Source organism: Colius striatus, chromosome 25, assembly GCF_028858725.1.
Source record: "Colius striatus isolate bColStr4 chromosome 25, bColStr4.1.hap1, whole genome shotgun sequence".
Lineage (NCBI taxonomy): Eukaryota > Metazoa > Chordata > Aves > Coliiformes > Coliidae > Colius > Colius striatus.
The window spans coordinates 4398030-4415933 of NC_084783.1; the positions used below are offsets into that span (position 1 = coordinate 4398030).

A 17904-nucleotide genomic window follows, 5' to 3' on the forward strand; every position below is an offset into this window, starting at 1 on the left:
TAACAATCTAAAGTCCTTGACATGGGATGAGACCAACGAGGCTGAAGTTTGAGCAGCTTTTTCTCATGCTGAAGACAAAACAAACATAGTCAGATTGTACCAATCTCCCGAGCTACTGCGACTGCTAATTTTGTGCAGAATAACACTCAAAGAGGACACCATACAGAGTTCCCAGTCATTTATGCTATTGGCATTTTATAAACTACACACATGAAGACTCAAAGGAAAGACAACCAGAAGCATAGAAGTCAGTGATTGCTAGTGAAACTCTACAGTGCAGCAAGCTTCAGCTTCAGGCAGAATTCCATACCAATGTTATGTATGATGGCACTACCCTACACTCGCAGAGGTACATTTTGACAATACCTGACATGCTGCTGTGAATTTTGCAGATACAGTGTTAAAAAATTAAGATGCAATTTACAAAGCAAGGTCTGAAGGAAGTGGTTTTTATGGCACGATACAAGTAACTACACAAGCATTTGCACACAAATTACTAATATTACAGAAGATTTCTGGACAGAATTCTTCACTTGAAGTGAAAATGTCCACTACTGAAGATGAGCAAAGCATAAGCTTTCATTAATATTGAGGGTCTACAGTAGCATGATATTATAGCATCTACCACAGGGTGAAAACTATAAACATGCTTCTAAGACACACAAGCCAACCTCAGAAAAACCTCCTACTGCACTTACCCACGGACAATGCCATTCTCTAAATAGTTGACTTGAATAAACTTCCCAAAACGACTGGAGTTATTGTTATGTGCTGTTTTTGCATTTCCAAATGCCTGTAATAAAGCAAAATGAGTTAATTTTCAATTAAATGAAATATGCCAGCATGTCGCTTCTCAAGATCCTCTGCTGCTTGTTCAGCTTTCTGTTAGCTTGCAGTATAACTCAAAATACAAAGGAAATGGCAGCACACAGATACCAAAAAGGCAGCTTAGGACATTTTCACTGCTCCTCACAGATATATTTGTTACTTGCCCCATGCAATAATATTTGACGTAAGGAGAGAGGAGAATGATATCATTTAGATACTTCTACAAGTAATCACAGGTAGAGAGCACAAATCAGACACAGTCACTAACAACTAGAACCTTAGAGAGGATCTTCAGTAGGAAGATGACAGCAGAATTACCATGAAATTGCCTTTTCCACAGAAAAGCCACAAACTACATCCTATTCTCTAACGTATCACTCCCACTCAAGAACTTCACAAGAAACACAACTTTCCTTTAAGGAAGAACAGAACATTATTATCTCCTTTGTAAAGTTAGTCCATGAATTTTCAAAGCTGTGTACTGAAAAATAAAACCAGGAAAAAGACAAACCAAACCCCTTTGGTTTACAGAACCATGTCACAGTCATTGGCTAGGAGCATGCTCTGCTACCCAACACCAAAAATGTAGTTTTATTAGGAAGTGTTAGGAAAGGGGGAAACAAAGGGTAACACACAAGCCCTAGTTGTGCATCTCTAATACTCCTGCCTGTATCATAAGCCTTCTGATAGTTGCTAGGAATAATACAATGTCCTCTGCATGAGCCACACTTGAGCTAACAAAGGTTACAAAGGTAATGGGGTCCAGTAGCATTAGTTATTGAGAATGTCCTTGCGTTATCAAGAAAGACTTGTCATCCTTCCACCAGGCAGGAGGCAATCCAGCCCTGAGAAGAAACCCTGTGTAAAATGCAATTGTTTGGAAAAATACACAGCTGGGTGCAGACTGTCACCAGCAGTTCCTGCCACAGATGCTTCCTCTTCATGCTCCAAGCAATTAAGGCCTCCATTAGGAAATCTGCCTCTCCTAATATAGGACGTTTGAGGAATGGTTTCACACAAATGACACCCTTTTCCTACACACACACACATCCAGAGAGCGACAGACATGCATATACTGTACACAACACACAACCAAACTGCTCATAGAATCATAGAATGGTAGGAGTTGGAAGGGACCTTTAGAGATCATCTAGTTCACCCCCCCTGCAGAAGCAGAGTCACCTAGATCAGGTTGCATAGGAACATGTCCAGGTGGGTCTTAAAGACCTGCAAGGAAGGAGCCTCCACAACCGCTCTGGGCAGCCTGGGCCAGGGCTCCCTCACTGAAACACTGAAATAGTTTTTTCTTATGTTTAAGTGGAACTTTTTGTGTTCCAGCTTCATCCCATCACCCCTTGTCCTGCTACTATCTACTACAGAAAAGAGGGATGTCCCAACGTCCTGACACCCACCCTTTAGATATTTGTAAATATTGGTATGATCCCCCCTCAGTCTCCTCTTCTCCAGACTAAACAGCCTCAGTTCCCGCAGCCTTTCCTTGTATGAAAGATGTTCTATACCCTTGGTGGCCCTGCACTGGACTCTCTCCAGCACTTCCCTGAACCTCTTGAGCTGAGGAGCCCAGAACTGGACACAGGACTCCAGATGAGGCCTCACCAGGGCAGAGTAGAGGGGGACAAGAAACTCCCTTGACCTGCTGCCCACACTCTGCTTGATGCATCCTAGGATTATGACAGCCATTGGCCTAATTCTGACAGCCACTGAGAGGGGTGCTGTTTGCATGGCAGTCACTTGGTTGGATATCAAACTCCTGTTTTGTTCTGGTTTGGGTTGGTTCTTTTTTCAAACTTGCTTAAGGGTTGCAGCTGCACTGCAGTGTGACACCTGGATCACTGTTGTCAAAATGGGTTCTTAAAGCTCTTTTACAAGCACATTTTAAGTGTTCAGAGTCTGAGACTGGAAAAATGTCTATAATTCTCCAAACAGCTTTTATTCTTGACCTAAAGGAATAAGCTAAAGGAGCTGTTCCCGTGCAGGATGAAAGTCACTGAGTGATTCTGCTGCAACTTCAAAAATGGCACTGGATTTCTAAATTGAGGATTTATATCCAGCAGTGCTTACAGACGCCTGAGGCCCAGTTCAGCCTCCTGATTTCTACAGACGTGTTACAATGCAAATGTCATCCCCACTCAGACTTTTCAAAGGAAGAATTATCTGATGTCATCACCTTCTTTTTGTTGCTATTATTTAACAAGTTATCACCCAGACTTTTCCTTTAGGGACCATTTTGCACACACATGCATGTGAATGTCTGCATAAAATCAAGGTCAATTGCTTACAGTTACCAAACACCACCAAACCAGAAGCAGAAGTCCAGTAGCATCAACTCAGCAAACTGTCTGCTCCATAAATAACAAATGACAGAATCTTAAGGGCTGGAAGGGACCTTGAGAGTGCAACCCCCCTGCCAGAGCAGCAGCACCTAGAGCAGGGCACACAAGAACTCATCCAGCTGGGTTGGAATGTCTCCAGAGAAGGAGACTCCACAGCCCATCTGGGCAGCCCCTGCCAGTGCTCCCTCACCTCAACAGGGAACAAGTTTGTCCTTGTGTTGCTTTGGAATCTCTTCTGTTCCAGCTTGTCCCCATTGCCCCTTGTCCTGTCATTGGCCATCCCTGAGCACAGCCTGGCTCCAGCCTCCTCACACCCACCCTTTACGCACTTGTACACGTTAATGAAAAGCCTCTTGCTCTCCCACCAAGAGCGATTCACTGTGACTCACTGACGATCACTATCCAACTTCCTCCTTAGTGCATTCAGAAATCTCTTGTGGTGAAATCTGCCAGACTGCAGAATTAGTGGATTTGAAAATCCATGTCAGAAAAACTTCTTTTAAGAAAGTTTTCTAACTTAAGCCACCAGCTATCAGTTTAGTAGCTATACACAAGAAAGCAAAGCCCAGTATAGCTACGTTTGTGACTTCATTTTATGAATAGTAAATATTTTGGCATTATAGAGTTAAGAAATCCCATAACCAGAGCTTCCTGAAAAACTTTTCTTAGTGATTACTCATGTCAGTAATGAATACAGTTTAAAACTAAAGGCTGTTATGATCTCATGTGTCTGGTATTGAGTCAAAGCATACAGCAAATTCTTAACAGCTGATCTAATATTATCAGTTTTTAGAAAAGTTTTCATGTACTGAATGGTTTTCTCATAAGAGCTTTTAACATGTAGGGTTTCTTAAATAATATTTCAAGCCACTTAACATTTTGGGTGGGCATTTTTTAGCAACATTTAACTTTAAACTCTAATCACTGCTACTATATTCTTCAATATACTTAGACAAGTTAATTCTATAGGACCCGAAATCAGAAAAGTGCAAAAATGTGAACTGCTAAATATTTTGCTATTTAGCAGTTAGATATCTTTAACCTACTGTAACTTTATCCTCCAAAACAAAGGATTACAGATAAGAATCGAGCTCTCATGTTACCTAGCCATTGTTCTGCATAGAAAACATCTTTCACAAACAATTCTAGCCAGGTAGTCTACACATTGTTGAAATTCAGCTGAAATATCTCCCAGGTTTGTCTTTACAGAGAGATACCTACACCTTTACAAAATAAATTCAGATGGTGTGAGACAATATCAGATAAAGAGAAATACTTATTTGTATAACCAAACGCATTTACTAGTTTCCCTTGGGAATTCATGAGGAGACAGATAAAACCAAAACAACTAAACCAAAAGCTCTCCAATGCAGAATACGAGCCTTATAAAAGAGGGGTAAGTCATAAATAGCAGATCAAGGCCACCAGGAATTAAGAGTTGGGAGAGCCTATTCTGGGAGTCAGGAAGTCATCCAACTCATCCTCTCCCCCTGGAAGGCAAAAGGGATGAACTGGAATCTGCTACTCAAAACCCCTACAACAGCCACAGCTTTAAAAGTATTTGGAAAAATGCCAAATTCTCCTTTTATTTGCTGTTAAAAGAAAACCCCAAACCACACACACACTCCTATCATCCACCTCAGGAACACAACTAAAACTCTCATTTAATTCTCTCATAAGGATTGCCAAAAATCTGAAAGAGCTAAAGGACTCTAATCCATGGCAGAACCATCACAGCCCAGGCCAATCTTTTAATGTGCCAAATGGTATCAAAGGCTCCAATTATACACCCTGGAAGAGGAAATGACTGCTTCAGAGTTGAACTCAGTTTAGTAGTGGTCTTCATAAACACGCTGCAAAACATCAACTCATTGACACAGAAGCTGCATTGGTCAAGGTAATTTTACAACTCTGCACTCTGTATGATGTCCTTGGGAAGTCCAAGCAATCCAGATAAGGATGTATACAGGAAGAGGTGATTTTCCCCTCAGAGATGTGTGCAGCAGGGAACATTATGCAATGACACAGTTCTACCAAAAAAAAGAGTAACATCCAATCAAACAGAAAAAGGAAGTTCCATTCCTCCTCTGATTATGATTCTTAAAACAAACACATGCACATAATAGACTCAAAACAACTACTTTCCCTTAAATAGAACAGGCTACACCCACTAAATATATATGCAGACTTTCATGACAAATAGAAATGAAAACCAGAGCTGAAGCGTTGCTCAACTGAAGTCCATCTTATACCAAAACCACAAGCACAAGGGACCATAACAGAGAAAACAGAGCTGACACCAAAATCTTTTACTTCTTTTTCCATAGAATGGTGAAGTATAAGTTTATTTTCTACAATTAAATTTAAGAAGCTTTTTAAGATGCAGAGTTCTAGAAAATCTCATCCCTCCCAGTCAATGGTGTTGCCAATACTAATCAGTTAATATTTAAAACTGCCTTCTTTAGAAAACCACTTAATGAACACTTCCTGTTGGACTTCCCATTATATTTGAGTCTTAATTATTTCCAAAGAAGGGTTCAGTGCCAGTAAGAAATCTTCAAAAATATATAAAAATGGAAATAAGCAACGCTATTCAAAATAATACATGAAGAATTATGACAGCCCAAACCAACAGGAGCCTGGCTGCCAGAAGAGGAAGCTCCAATTCTCTTACTACATCTCTTGCCACATGTTCCCACCTCCTCGCTCCATTTTCTGCCATTTTCCTAAATTAACTAGCTTGAAGAGTCTGATAAGTTAACTTTAGGTCTCCAAAATAAGTTGAGACTCTTAGACTGTGTACTGTGCATTTTCAATCTGAAACATGCATTGTAAGGTGTTTTTCCCTGAAGAAATCAAAATACAAATTCCTTGGAAACTTTTTAAGTGTGTGTGGAACAGTTTAATTATCTTGTTCAAGACTATAAAATAAACACAGGTTGTATTCACTATTCCCAGTTTGAACCAAATAATAGTTCACAGATGTAAATTCCTTCTTAGGACTTCCACCAGAAGTGAACTGAACTTAACCATCAATACAAGAAGGCAAAACCTCAAGTCAGGGAACTATACTTTAATCACTGAATTTGGAAGAGGATAAAAAAAGTCAGAAGCATCTTAAAATAGAGCCTATGTGTATCTTCCTACCAGTTTTGAAGAAACTGCTTCTCACTAGAGATGACCTATGTTAGCCTGGAGTAAGTTTTTTGAAACACATAAATCTGAGAGCAATTTCTATAGAGCTGAGGCAACTGTATGTCTCCAACTGATAAAAACCCACCCAACACACAGCTGTGGGCTGTGCTGAAGCATCACTGCCCACGGAAGCAACCAGCCTTCCAGATTCTTTTTCTCTGGGAAGCTGCAAGCAGTGCAAGTTACCTCTGTTTTATTAGATGCCCAACAAAGAATCTTATAAACAGCTTAGACTCTGATGCTGAGATTGAGCAAGAAGCATCTGAGGATGAGAGACTAACCCATGACCAGCTTTCCTTTCACTAGTGCATGTGACAGCAGTTGTGCTAGGACCATATGGAATTTGTAACTACACTCTCTCAGTATCATGCATTTTATTTCTCAGATTTTAGACAAGGTATTAAGGTGAAACCTCCTTTTAGGAGGAGCTATTCTTCAAAGGCTAAAAACTTCGAACATGGAGTTCAAATATTAACCACAGTTTATCTGCAAAGGACTTAGAGGTTTGAACAGAGATTAGGCAGTCAACACAGAAACAGGATTCGGGAAGAAACACCTTTCCAAGTGCACTCAGTATGCAATTCTACATCCATCTCTGTAACACAGTAACTGCATTCACCTCTCCTGGCTAGAAACCTTCCTTTAACTGCATGAACTGTTACAAAAGGTCAACCTCTGAGCAGACACGTTTTACTTAGCTGTCAGGAAAACAAGAGTTCACTAAAAAGGGGAAGTTATGAGCCAAAATGCAACCAACTTGTACATCACAAGTCAGGGAACCAGACGACTCAAGAGTACATTTTTTACTTTCATGAGTACTCAAAATAATACTTGGAAATTAAACAGAACATTTCTCAAATAGTTGAAGCACACTACAAAAGCATTCATTAAAAAATCCCGTGAAACACCCATTTAAGAAAAATTCCCTTGTATCACTTTAGTTCCCTGAAGTAAAAACCCAAATGAGTCACAACGGTTGGATTTAGAAGTGACCAACTGTAAGAGAGGAGTTGGTCAGCAGCTGAACTTCCACAAAGCAAAGCAGGCTTTCTGTGCATTCCTGCCCAAGAGCCACATTCGACTTAGCTTTTTTAAAACTACGCTTAGTGACCAGAATTGCACAAGAGCACCCACACTGGGAAACATAGAAGCTTTACTGTCAGCTGAATGCATTTAGCTGCATCCAAAGGAGGACAGTTTTACTTCTCTGTGTTCTAAACCTACCACAGCATTGATTTGAGATGTGTACTGAACTTAATGTGAACACAGAAGCATATTCCCACTACCTTAAAATTGTGCTACAATCACAGGTATCCCAGTGATCTGTTTCAGCCTGGACAAACCTCAGCCTCTGAAAGCTTCATAAGTTTCTTTCTCCATGATTCCAAGCCAGTGAACAATACTTTTAATACAAAAATATATATTCCATTCTGAAAGATGTAGCTGTTCCGACATTTTTTTACTATTATAACCCTCTTAATCTTTTGTAATGTTTGGGAGGAAAAGTTTACGCTGAACCAATCTGCAACTGACAGTCTCAAAAAAGCAGAGCAAAAAGTTTCTCTGAGAATTTCAGAAAAGAGCCTCACATTTTAGACAATATGACTCCAACAGTCACATCAGAATCTATTTGGCAAGTTTGCAAGCTCAACTTTCAATTGGTCATCATATTTCTAGCTATCAAGACTATCTTCTCATGAAATGTAATACTAAATTGTTCAGTGGAAGCCTGAAGGATTTGCAGTACTTGTGACAAATGTCTCATCACAAACACTCCCAAACATACACAATATTTACCTGTGACTCCAAAGCTATTTGTTCTAATTTTGAATCTAGGGATATGTGCATTTCTCATTCAGTGGACAAACTGCAATACAAGATTTTACATCTGGTCTGACACAGCTGAATCACATCCAATAGACTAGGATCTGAAACAGTTAACTTTATCACAGGCAGAAAGATCAGCTGATCAACTAGTGCTTTCCACAGTGACCCCTTCCTGTTTTCTGTTTAGAACTGCAAACTTAAAACTCCAGCCACCAACAAACCTCAAGCAATTTTACTTCTTCTTTCAAGCAGCAGAATGCAAGGCAAAAAAAGAACTTGCATACATTCCTCATTCTTTACAGAAGAGCTTTCAAGTCACATTTATCAATATAAGAAGTTTTAAAGTTTAACTTAATCTTTGCCACATTAGCTAAAAGCTTTAAAAAATCTAAGCTTTTTTTAAAAAAAAATGATAGGTTTGTTACATTTGAGACTATTTAAACCTAAAAGTTACAATGGCTTTGTGGAAGCTCCTTGCTGTTGAAGATTTTATTATATATGACCATTATATCAATCCAAGCTATCAGAGTTTTCCTTTCAGGTAAGTGCAAAAGGGTGATGAAGAAGTCTAAAAGATCAGATGAAGTTTGTCCTGTCATCACCTAATGCAAGACCAGTTGTACCCCTTCTGGCATGTTCAGTTGTGCTTTCTGTTACTCGGACTTTCTCCACAATTAACAGTGTTGCTCTCTTCAAAACAAATAATTGCAGAAAGGAAGTAACTGCCCCAGAGAGCGAGTTCCCATGCTGTGGGACACGCTTACATCCAAAAGCACAACTACACCAAGCAGCTAACGCTTCAGTGGAACAACTTTTTAATGAAAACATTCACTTACAATTTGATTCAAATGCCATCAAAACTTTAAGATGGAAAACACAGGTAACCTCTGTCCCAGAAACATAATGTCTAGTGGTGGAAAGTTAGGTCAAATTAAAGGCAACCGGAAGGCAGTTGAACGGAAGGATGAATGAAGGAAAATCAATTAGAAACAGTCAAGCAACACAGCCAAACACCAATGCAGCCCAGGACAGGCAGATATTTAAAGCCTAAATCAAGTAGGTAAGTGTCAAAAGCAGTTATTTGAAATTTCCAAGGTAAAGTTGTCACAGAAAGCAATTTTAGCATAAATTTACCTCCAGAACCGGTCCAGCTCCTAGAATAGTTCTCTCCACACCACTTGCGTACCCTTTCTGGCTCAGTGCTGTGAGGCAGTGAATTAAGAAGTTCGTGCTTTGAGTCTTCCCAGACCCACTTTCTCCTGATATAACTATGCACTGATTAACGTGTTTTTTAAGCATTGTGTGATAAGCCACATCAGCAATGGCAAAAATATGAGGTTCCAGCTTCCCAAGCTGATGATTCTCATACATCTTGACATATTTAGGATTATAAATGGGCAGGAACTTGAAGGGGTTAATTGCAATCAGAATGCTTCCCGCGTAAGTATAAATCTTGTGTTTTAGAAAGCGGCACTTGAGATTCTCTAGGAGCGTTGTCTCTGTTAAGTTGGGGAGATTGCACAAGTCATCAAAGTCCTCCTGATGCCATGGAAGAAAACCCCGTTCAACCAACCGCCGAGCATCCGTCTCCTTGGAAAGCAATTGCATCTGAACATATTTGATGGTCCCATCAGTGTTCCTTTCTTGCAAAAGAAAGTAGTACCCATCCTTTTGTGGATGCTCATCCTGAGCACGACGAGGCCAAAGTAAAACCCTATGAACAGGAGAATCATTTATATCAAGTACCCATTCTTCACCACCCGATTCTTTGACTTCCACGAGCACGTAATGTTTTGAGACATCCAAGTTTAAGATATTAATCACGTCCCTGATGACATCTGAAGATGTGCTGTCCTTGGTTGCTGTCACTTTGCAGCAGGGAGCACTTTCTGTTGAGAGCTGGGGATAAATATGAAGATTATAGGCTGCCTTTGCTTGGCAAACTGCACTGTCAGCATCTTTTAAACTCATTCTGTCCCCAAGTGGGCTTCAGTCTTCCACTCTTACTTAATATGCAGTGCCCATTGTCTGCAAAGAGAAAAAAAGTCCTCTATTAAAGAAAATGTGTACAAGAGGTTTATGACAAGGTATTATTTTGGGGGGGGGGGAGAATAAAGTTATTAAATAGTTAAATTATTAAAGAACACACGCACTATTCATGCACAAGTGATATTATTTCAGTCTGCTTAGCATATCCCAAGGAGTGGACAGCTGCCCCAGGATCTATCCTCTTCTCACTTTCCTTCTATTTCCATGCCATCCTTTCTTCCCTGTTAAAGTAGCACAAGCATTCATACATTCATACAGCCACAAAGCAAACTGAACTGGGAAAAATGTCCAAATGAAAGTTCCTTGTTTCCCCAGGTTAGTTTACACCCAGATCATTTCCCTGGCTGAATTCACCACTTGGCTACACAAACATTTATTCATCCTCCCACGTAAATCCTCCTACAAAGCTACAAAAGCAGCTTGAGGTAGAAACAGAATTTGATCAGTTCTTAAATCAGCTGTGACAGCTTAGAGAAGCCATAACTATGACAGAAGGAGCAGTCCATAGATGCAAGTAGGAAGACAGTTCTGACACTGAGATCCACACTTTGGTTTGTTTCATAGAATGGTAGGGGTTGGAAGGCACCTTTAGAGATCATCTAGTCATCACCTAGTTTCCCCCAGCTGACCACTTTTCATGAAAGGTACAAGTCAGGAACAGTATTTGCCCCCACACAGCTTCAAGGAAACAGCGTCTACAGATGACCAGTGCAAATACTGCTGTCAGCTCCTCCTAACCCTATACACTGTAGTGATTTTTCGAACTTGCATAATTTACCCAGACAAGAGACTGATAATCTCACTTGTGTAAGCCACATCCTTGCTGTAGGAAGCTTCAAACATGTTTTTTAGCTTCAATTTTAGGCAACAACGTAAATGCAGTCTTACTGCAGCTGCTTTTCAGTTCAGTTAACAAGATACCAAACCACTCAATTCACAAGCCATTACGCCTTTCACATCTACTTTTTCCTCACTGGGTTTCAGGAGCCTCATTCATGAGTCTCCAATAGTAACCCTTTCTCATTGCTTTTTCCTCCTTTCATCCTTGATGTAGGCCAGCAATCTAACTTCAACCTAACATCAACCTCACGGAAGTCAACTTCCTCTTCACCACCAAGTTAAAAGCCTCCAGACTTAGTAACATTCTATGCCTTTATGGGTGATTTTTGTCTCAGCTGCAATTTGGTGCACTCACATCACCAGGACTAGGTTTGCTTATATTGCTTTAGCTCACCAGTTTATTAGCTTATCAATGGATAGTCAAAGGAAAATGAAGTACCTCCTTTGTTTTAACAGTTTGTAAAGTTGCATACCCAGAATATCAGTTGCATTTTTTTTTTCAAGAACAAAATGCTCTAATTATACACCTACATGCCAGATATTAAAAAAAGATGCAGAGAAATGCCAATGAAGTTGCTTTTTGCTACTGAACAACTGCACAGGAACTTGCATAAGGCCACAGAGAGCAATCATTTAAAATTAAAATCAGTAGAGTTGGAAGTATTTAGCTGCCACTTCCACTGCAAGTAATGAATCACTTCACAGAAACATATGACATAGTTCTGCCTCATGAACAGCCTCAGAGTAGAAAGCTGTGCTTTAAGGGAACTCTGAATAGTTAGATTACAGACAATACTACTATGCAAGCTGGACCATTTTTACCGGCTACTCATCAAGAGGAAGGCTGAGCAAGCCACAGACAGCAAGTCAAACCACAGCACTTCTCTGGTCAAGCTGTATGATCCCTCTGACAATGATTGGGTTTTTTTTCCCTTGTTAAATTTCCTTCTTCATTCACCAAGGAGAGCTTATTGCAATAACTGTCATACAAAGGGTGGAACAGTGCGCTCAATGTCCTTCGTCCATTTCCTTTAACTATCAGTGACCAGTAGCCAGCAAGTCTGAAGTATCTTGAAGTAATTATGCAAGTGTAAGCATTCCTAATCTTTAGAAGCTCAAACACCTTAATGTACAGCAGAATCTACAGTAGACTGCTGCTCATGGGGAAGAATGAATCTGAAGCACAGAGGGAAAAAAAACAAACCCAAACCAGTGACCATTTTCTTCTCAAGTCTGTGAGCCGGTTCAAGGAAGACAGCCTTGTGCAGACTTCCTTTTTTCCCCCTCAGCAACTAGTTTCAGAAACACTGTCTTGTATGATAGAGGAAGTCCCCTCAGCGAGCATTTTTGCCAAAAGAGCACCCTATAAAATATGGCACCAACTTTTTGCCTGTATAGAAGAGCTGAACCTAGGTATTGACCTCTGACTTTACTCGTATACACTTCTTAACCTCACCTTGTGTCAGCTGCCAAGGTGTCTCTGGTACATTGCTCAAGACTCCTGTATTACACTTTCCAGAGAACACAGATGGCCTCTTCTCTATCAGTAAAAAACCCAGGCCAGTTACAGTAAGCAGCAATGGCAGTAGCTGGTATAATGTCTGCTCAGGTGAGTATAACTGAAAAACAAGAAAGAAAAAGACCCCTGAACCTTAAGAGGGCAGATTTCTGACAAAGTAACATGCAGACATCAACCTTAATGTATTTATGCTACATATAGACTTCTAGATTATGCAGTCATCATACAACTTGATGGAAGCTGAAGCAGGCACCCATCACTCTATAGCAACGATATGGAAGATTACAGTAGAAGTAACTTGCTGAAACATGATTTCAGCATAGAGTCACATCAGTAGTAAACAGTCAGTTGGCATAACACTGCCCTTTTTTTTAATCACATAGCAAATCCAGACAGTATTTCCTTGCTTTCAACAGCATCAAGATTTGAGACTGCTCTTGCAAACAATGACTTCAAACAGATAGGCTACTTTGAATTATTTAATACTGATTATGAGGCTTTCAATACTCATTATGAGGCTTTAAGAAGAAAAAAACTCTACATTCTCTAAGTCACTTAAGGAAAAGTATCACTCAATTACTGTTGATTCCTTTCAACCAATTCTGCTTTTGTTAGCCAGTTTATTTACCTGAAAATGCACTACATGAGTCCCAGAAAAAAATAACATGATACTTAAATTCTTCTGTCTGAGAATACCTAGTCATTACAGAGCTTTGAGGGAAACCTGCTGGTCTCCAACTACTTGTTATTTTACTATAAAGGACATAAAATATGATCATAATACTGCTCTAAGAGACAGATCTCTGACTTCATACTAAACAATATTCCAAGTGACAAATTAGAACATAAAAGCAAAAGAGCACATTGACCAGATCCTAAGTGGGTTACCTAATGAATTCTGGTAATAAGGACTGTATCGTCAAGCAACTGAGGATTAAATCCTAGTGAGGCTGGATTCCTGACCAAGTAAACATTTTCATGATGGTTCTCAAGGAAATAAAATAGTCACTAATAAAAAAATATATCACAGAGAGATTAACAAGGCAGCAAGCAATAAAAAGCCAGATAAACTCTATAGCTTGTTAGTAGAGGAGCAAGAAAACAAATGCTGAACAAATTTCAGCTCAGTTCATAGATCTGTAACACGGAATTTATCCAAGAAACAGCCCATACCACAGGGATGGCAGCTGTCTCAAATAGGTTCGAAAACCACAGCAAGTAATTATTTTAAAATGGCATTCTAATACAACACTACAAGCATGACAGTGAACCTTATTCCCAGAAAAACATCACATGAGTATTAGGTTAGGTGGCCACATTATCCTTGTACTCAAAAGGTATGTGACCAATCTAGAATATATCCAAAACTCACTGAAGTAGCTGAGTAAGAATGGCAACAATAACTACAAAATCTGATAGAAAATACTCCCTAACAGCAAAATACTCTAGAAGCTTTGTCTATTAGAAACACACAGAGGAGACTGCTATCAGTTTAAGTCCTTGCACGGAGGACTAGAGTTTAGCAACCATCAGCAGTCTGGAGGAACAAGCCACTGCTGGAATTCAAAGCTAAAAACATTCAAGCTAGTGTAAAACATAAACATCACCAGAAAGCTACCCTACACTGCGAAAAGTTAAATGGCACTGAAGATGAGACGTCATTGCTAAGGTCCTGTTTAGAAAATTAGCCAGTCCCCAATTACAGATGAACATCTTCATTAGAACAGTTAATTAGGTACCGTAACACTCTCTTGTTTACGTTGAGTGGTCTGAACAGATGATTAGAAGGATTCCTTCTAATTGTATTATCTCTAATTACTTAGCATTTTTTTAAGCAATTGAAATATCTATTTGATGCCATTTGGCTCATCAAGGAAGCACAAGCCTGAATTCAGGTGCAGAGAAGGCTGGAAGCAAAAGGAGAAATACTGGAGTAGAAGGGAATAATGAAACCATACTGGTCAGCAGGTGAAACAGCAACCTCAGGAACACAGCAGCACAACCACCACTGTTGAATTCTTTCTGTAGATGGAAATTCTGCAAAGCTATCTCAATTTTTTCAGTACCTTTTTTATAAGAAGCTCCTTTCCAACGCATGGGAAAACCCAAAGATGTGTATAGTAAAGAATTTCATAAGTGGGAGGCAGAAGCTGGCATTTGCTGCACATCAACTAATTTTAGACTTCACATTCAGACTCCTTCCTGTTTCCCTTCAAATATTTTACTTGTCACAAGCCCTTAACAGCACATAAAATTTACTAAGGACATTCATCAGCATCCACAAAACATAGCAAAGCATTATTTCTCACCATAGTACTGTTTCACAGATGCAAGCAGAGTTAGGTAAGCCAGGGAAAACAAACAAAAAAAAGTCAGAAAAAGTTGAGACATGCAAAGCCTTTGATGGTAACCTTTTATCCAAAACATTAGATTATCAGTTCTGTGGGCAGGAGTGGAGCAGCAGCTGCACAGCATTAGTGAGTCAAAGGATAGAGTGATATATGATTTGCACCCTTGAGACAGTGGTTTCTTTGTGCCAGTATAACATACACAATTTAACATGACTTATTTCAAGTGAGACTGAAGACAAGTAAATCTGAAATAGTGCCAGGTATAAGGTAACAGTTACAGTCCACCTTTACCCAACTATCCCAGAAGGATAATTCCAACAAGTCAAGAAAAATGGAAGCAAAACCAACCAACCTAAAAACCTCTTTTCAGGATTTTGTTACTTTTCCCTACTCTATCCTTTGCAAACAGCACTAACAAAATGAGCTGGCAAGGCAATGGCCTAATGCCACATTTATTTTTATGTTACCTATCAATTCGTATTTGCATTTGCTTGGAAAAAACAAAAATCTACTGGTCCTACAAAAAATAATCTAAATGATTGTGGGGATGAACTCTTTAGTCCATCACTGGAGGAAGGATTACACTTGCCACTTAAATCACCAAGCCGGCAACACTTCACGTAACTACTTCAGTACTCTGCAGAAGAAATGCAGTAGGTTACATAATTTATCATGAATCTGGAATTTTACTTTTTGCTGCTGTTAATAGAAATAGAAAGCCAAATATTTCAATTCTACATGGTAATTTGGATGGTATTTTCTAAGTGTGTTCAAGTCTCCATTAAACCAATTACTTTTTTATTACATTAAAGCCAACGTTGTCCACTTAATAATGCAGTAATGTACTAGAAGAGGACTTTGCCCCAATCAGCTCAGGATATCTGTTTAGTTTAAATAAGGCCATAATTTGAAGTCACATATTAAGTCAATGAATCATAGTGAAGCTAAAAAAGGAAAGCTACCATTACAGCAAAATGGTTGAGGATGAACTTTACAATATTCCAGTTCTTCACATTTTCACATGTATTTACAGTGCTGTGTTCCTCAAGATGTAAGATTCAAGCTTCTCACATTGCTCATGAAGTAATTTTCAACGTAAAAGTAAAAACACGAGTATTTGATCTCTAATATTATTAAATATCAGAAAAATCAATGACTACCCAGAAAAGAGACACCTCAGTCTGCTTAAATGGAAAGCATTTTGCAATTTCAAAACTAATCAGCTGTTATCTGTCCTTGATTTCCAAAGCAAGGAATTTCCTGCCAAATGGCTACTGGAGGCACCCTAAAGTTTCCACAATTAACTGTGCATTACAAGAAAGGCAAATGCCTCAACCCTTGCCTTACATCATAAGGATGTACAGTTGCTGTTAGTTGAGCATAATGAATTTTAACTCTTTCTTTTCCCAGTATTCCAGACACTTGTACATTCGTATATAGCCTGAAAATTGCCTGGCATTCTACTAACACATCATTATTTTTCTTGCTCATCAAAATTTTATTGAGCTAAACAAGTTTAGATCCTTAGTTTTCTTCAAGTAGAAGCTCTTGGCCTTTTCTACTCCAAAAGCAGTAGCTCTGAATGAAGCATGCAAATTTACAATACATTTCTTATTACTCTTGGTAATCAATCCTGCCAAAGAAGTTACTGCCACAGATGCCTAACAAAGGAGAAACTGCACTGCAATGCAAGTAATGCAACATAATACAGGAAAAAGTCAAATAAATTACCTTCCTTACAACATTTCCTTCTCAGTTACCTTCTCTCTGCTCTCCTGTAACCCTTGACACCCTGATCTCAATCTATGCCCTCAAAGCACCTAAAGATGCAGAGGTCTGCTTCCTCTTAATGATTCAAATGCAGTTTAACCTCAAGACAAAGACACCTTATCAGGCTTACAGTGACACTAAAGGCCTGTGAAACTTTACTACCTTACAAAAAACGTGTTGTGTCAGAGTTACAGACACACACTTCAGTATGATTCAGAGGAAACTGAAATGTGGCCTTGTTGAGAAAACGGGGAAAGAAGGCAAAACAACCAAGAGTGTTAGAGGGAAATAACATAAGCCAAAAGAACCCTGGAGGCTATTCTACCACCTTTTGCAGTTTTCTTTATTTTATCCTTAATGGCATTACAGCTGTCAACAAAGGAAGTAAAAAATTTCTCTGGTCCAAAACTGCATTTCCTCTGATAAGAAATTTTCTTAAGAAACTTGAGGTTTAACTACTTTTTTTCCTTCCGATTCATACAAAAGAGGTTCATCAGCAGAATGTACACACAACAAAAATACCTTTAAACCCACTTTTATTGTTAAACATTGTTGGTCATTAAAGGAAATGCATCTTTTTCTAGGCTCTGCATTGAGTTTCGCTTGGTAATCGGATACAAGCACCACAATAAAGCCTAGATAAAAGCAACTTGGCAAGTCACACTGAAGTCATGTGATACATCAAGAAAACATGATATACTAGAGACAAAAATCTCTGAATTTTCCTTTTCTGAAATAAAGGCACTCCTACACTGTTCAGAAGGCAGGTTACCCACTAAAACAGCCATCCACGGAGAAAAACACTTAGCAGCATCTCACACTTCTCAATATTAAAATAAGCAGGTCTCACTTCTTAGAAATTTGATTAATAAACATCTTCAGTCTTCAAAACAGAACAAAGTACAAAAATCCAAATGTAACAAAAAAAAGAGTACCGAACCACAAACTTTTTGTGGAATCCTAATTTTTCAATCTTTCCGTGACTGTTGAGAAAGCTCATACTGTTGCATCTTTTAGGACTTTTTCCTTTTTAAATGCCTGAGATATGTGAATCATGGTATTTGACCATCTAGCTAAGGAAAGACCATGTTAGACTAAGTGATACTCAGCTACGTGCATATGAGTCAAACAATCGTATACAGGATTATTCAAGAGGTCTAATGTTTGAATC

At 39.1% G+C, this 17904-nt stretch overlaps 1 protein-coding gene across 6 annotated transcripts in view; it reads right to left on the bottom strand.

Moving 5' to 3' along the window:
* MYO9B (myosin IXB) overlaps positions 1-17904 on the bottom strand; it is a 47086-nt gene that overhangs the window by 26545 nt on the left and 2637 nt on the right. For all 6 annotated transcript variants that reach the window (XM_062014871.1, XM_062014869.1, XM_062014870.1 and 3 more), the window contains exons 2-3: positions 9339-10232; positions 699-793 (exon numbers count right to left, since the gene is read on the bottom strand). In XM_062014871.1, coding sequence (XP_061870855.1) covers positions 699-793; positions 9339-10175 — 932 coding nt within the window. In that variant the 5' untranslated portion in view covers positions 10176-10232. The remainder of the gene's footprint in view (positions 1-698; positions 794-9338; positions 10233-17904) is intronic.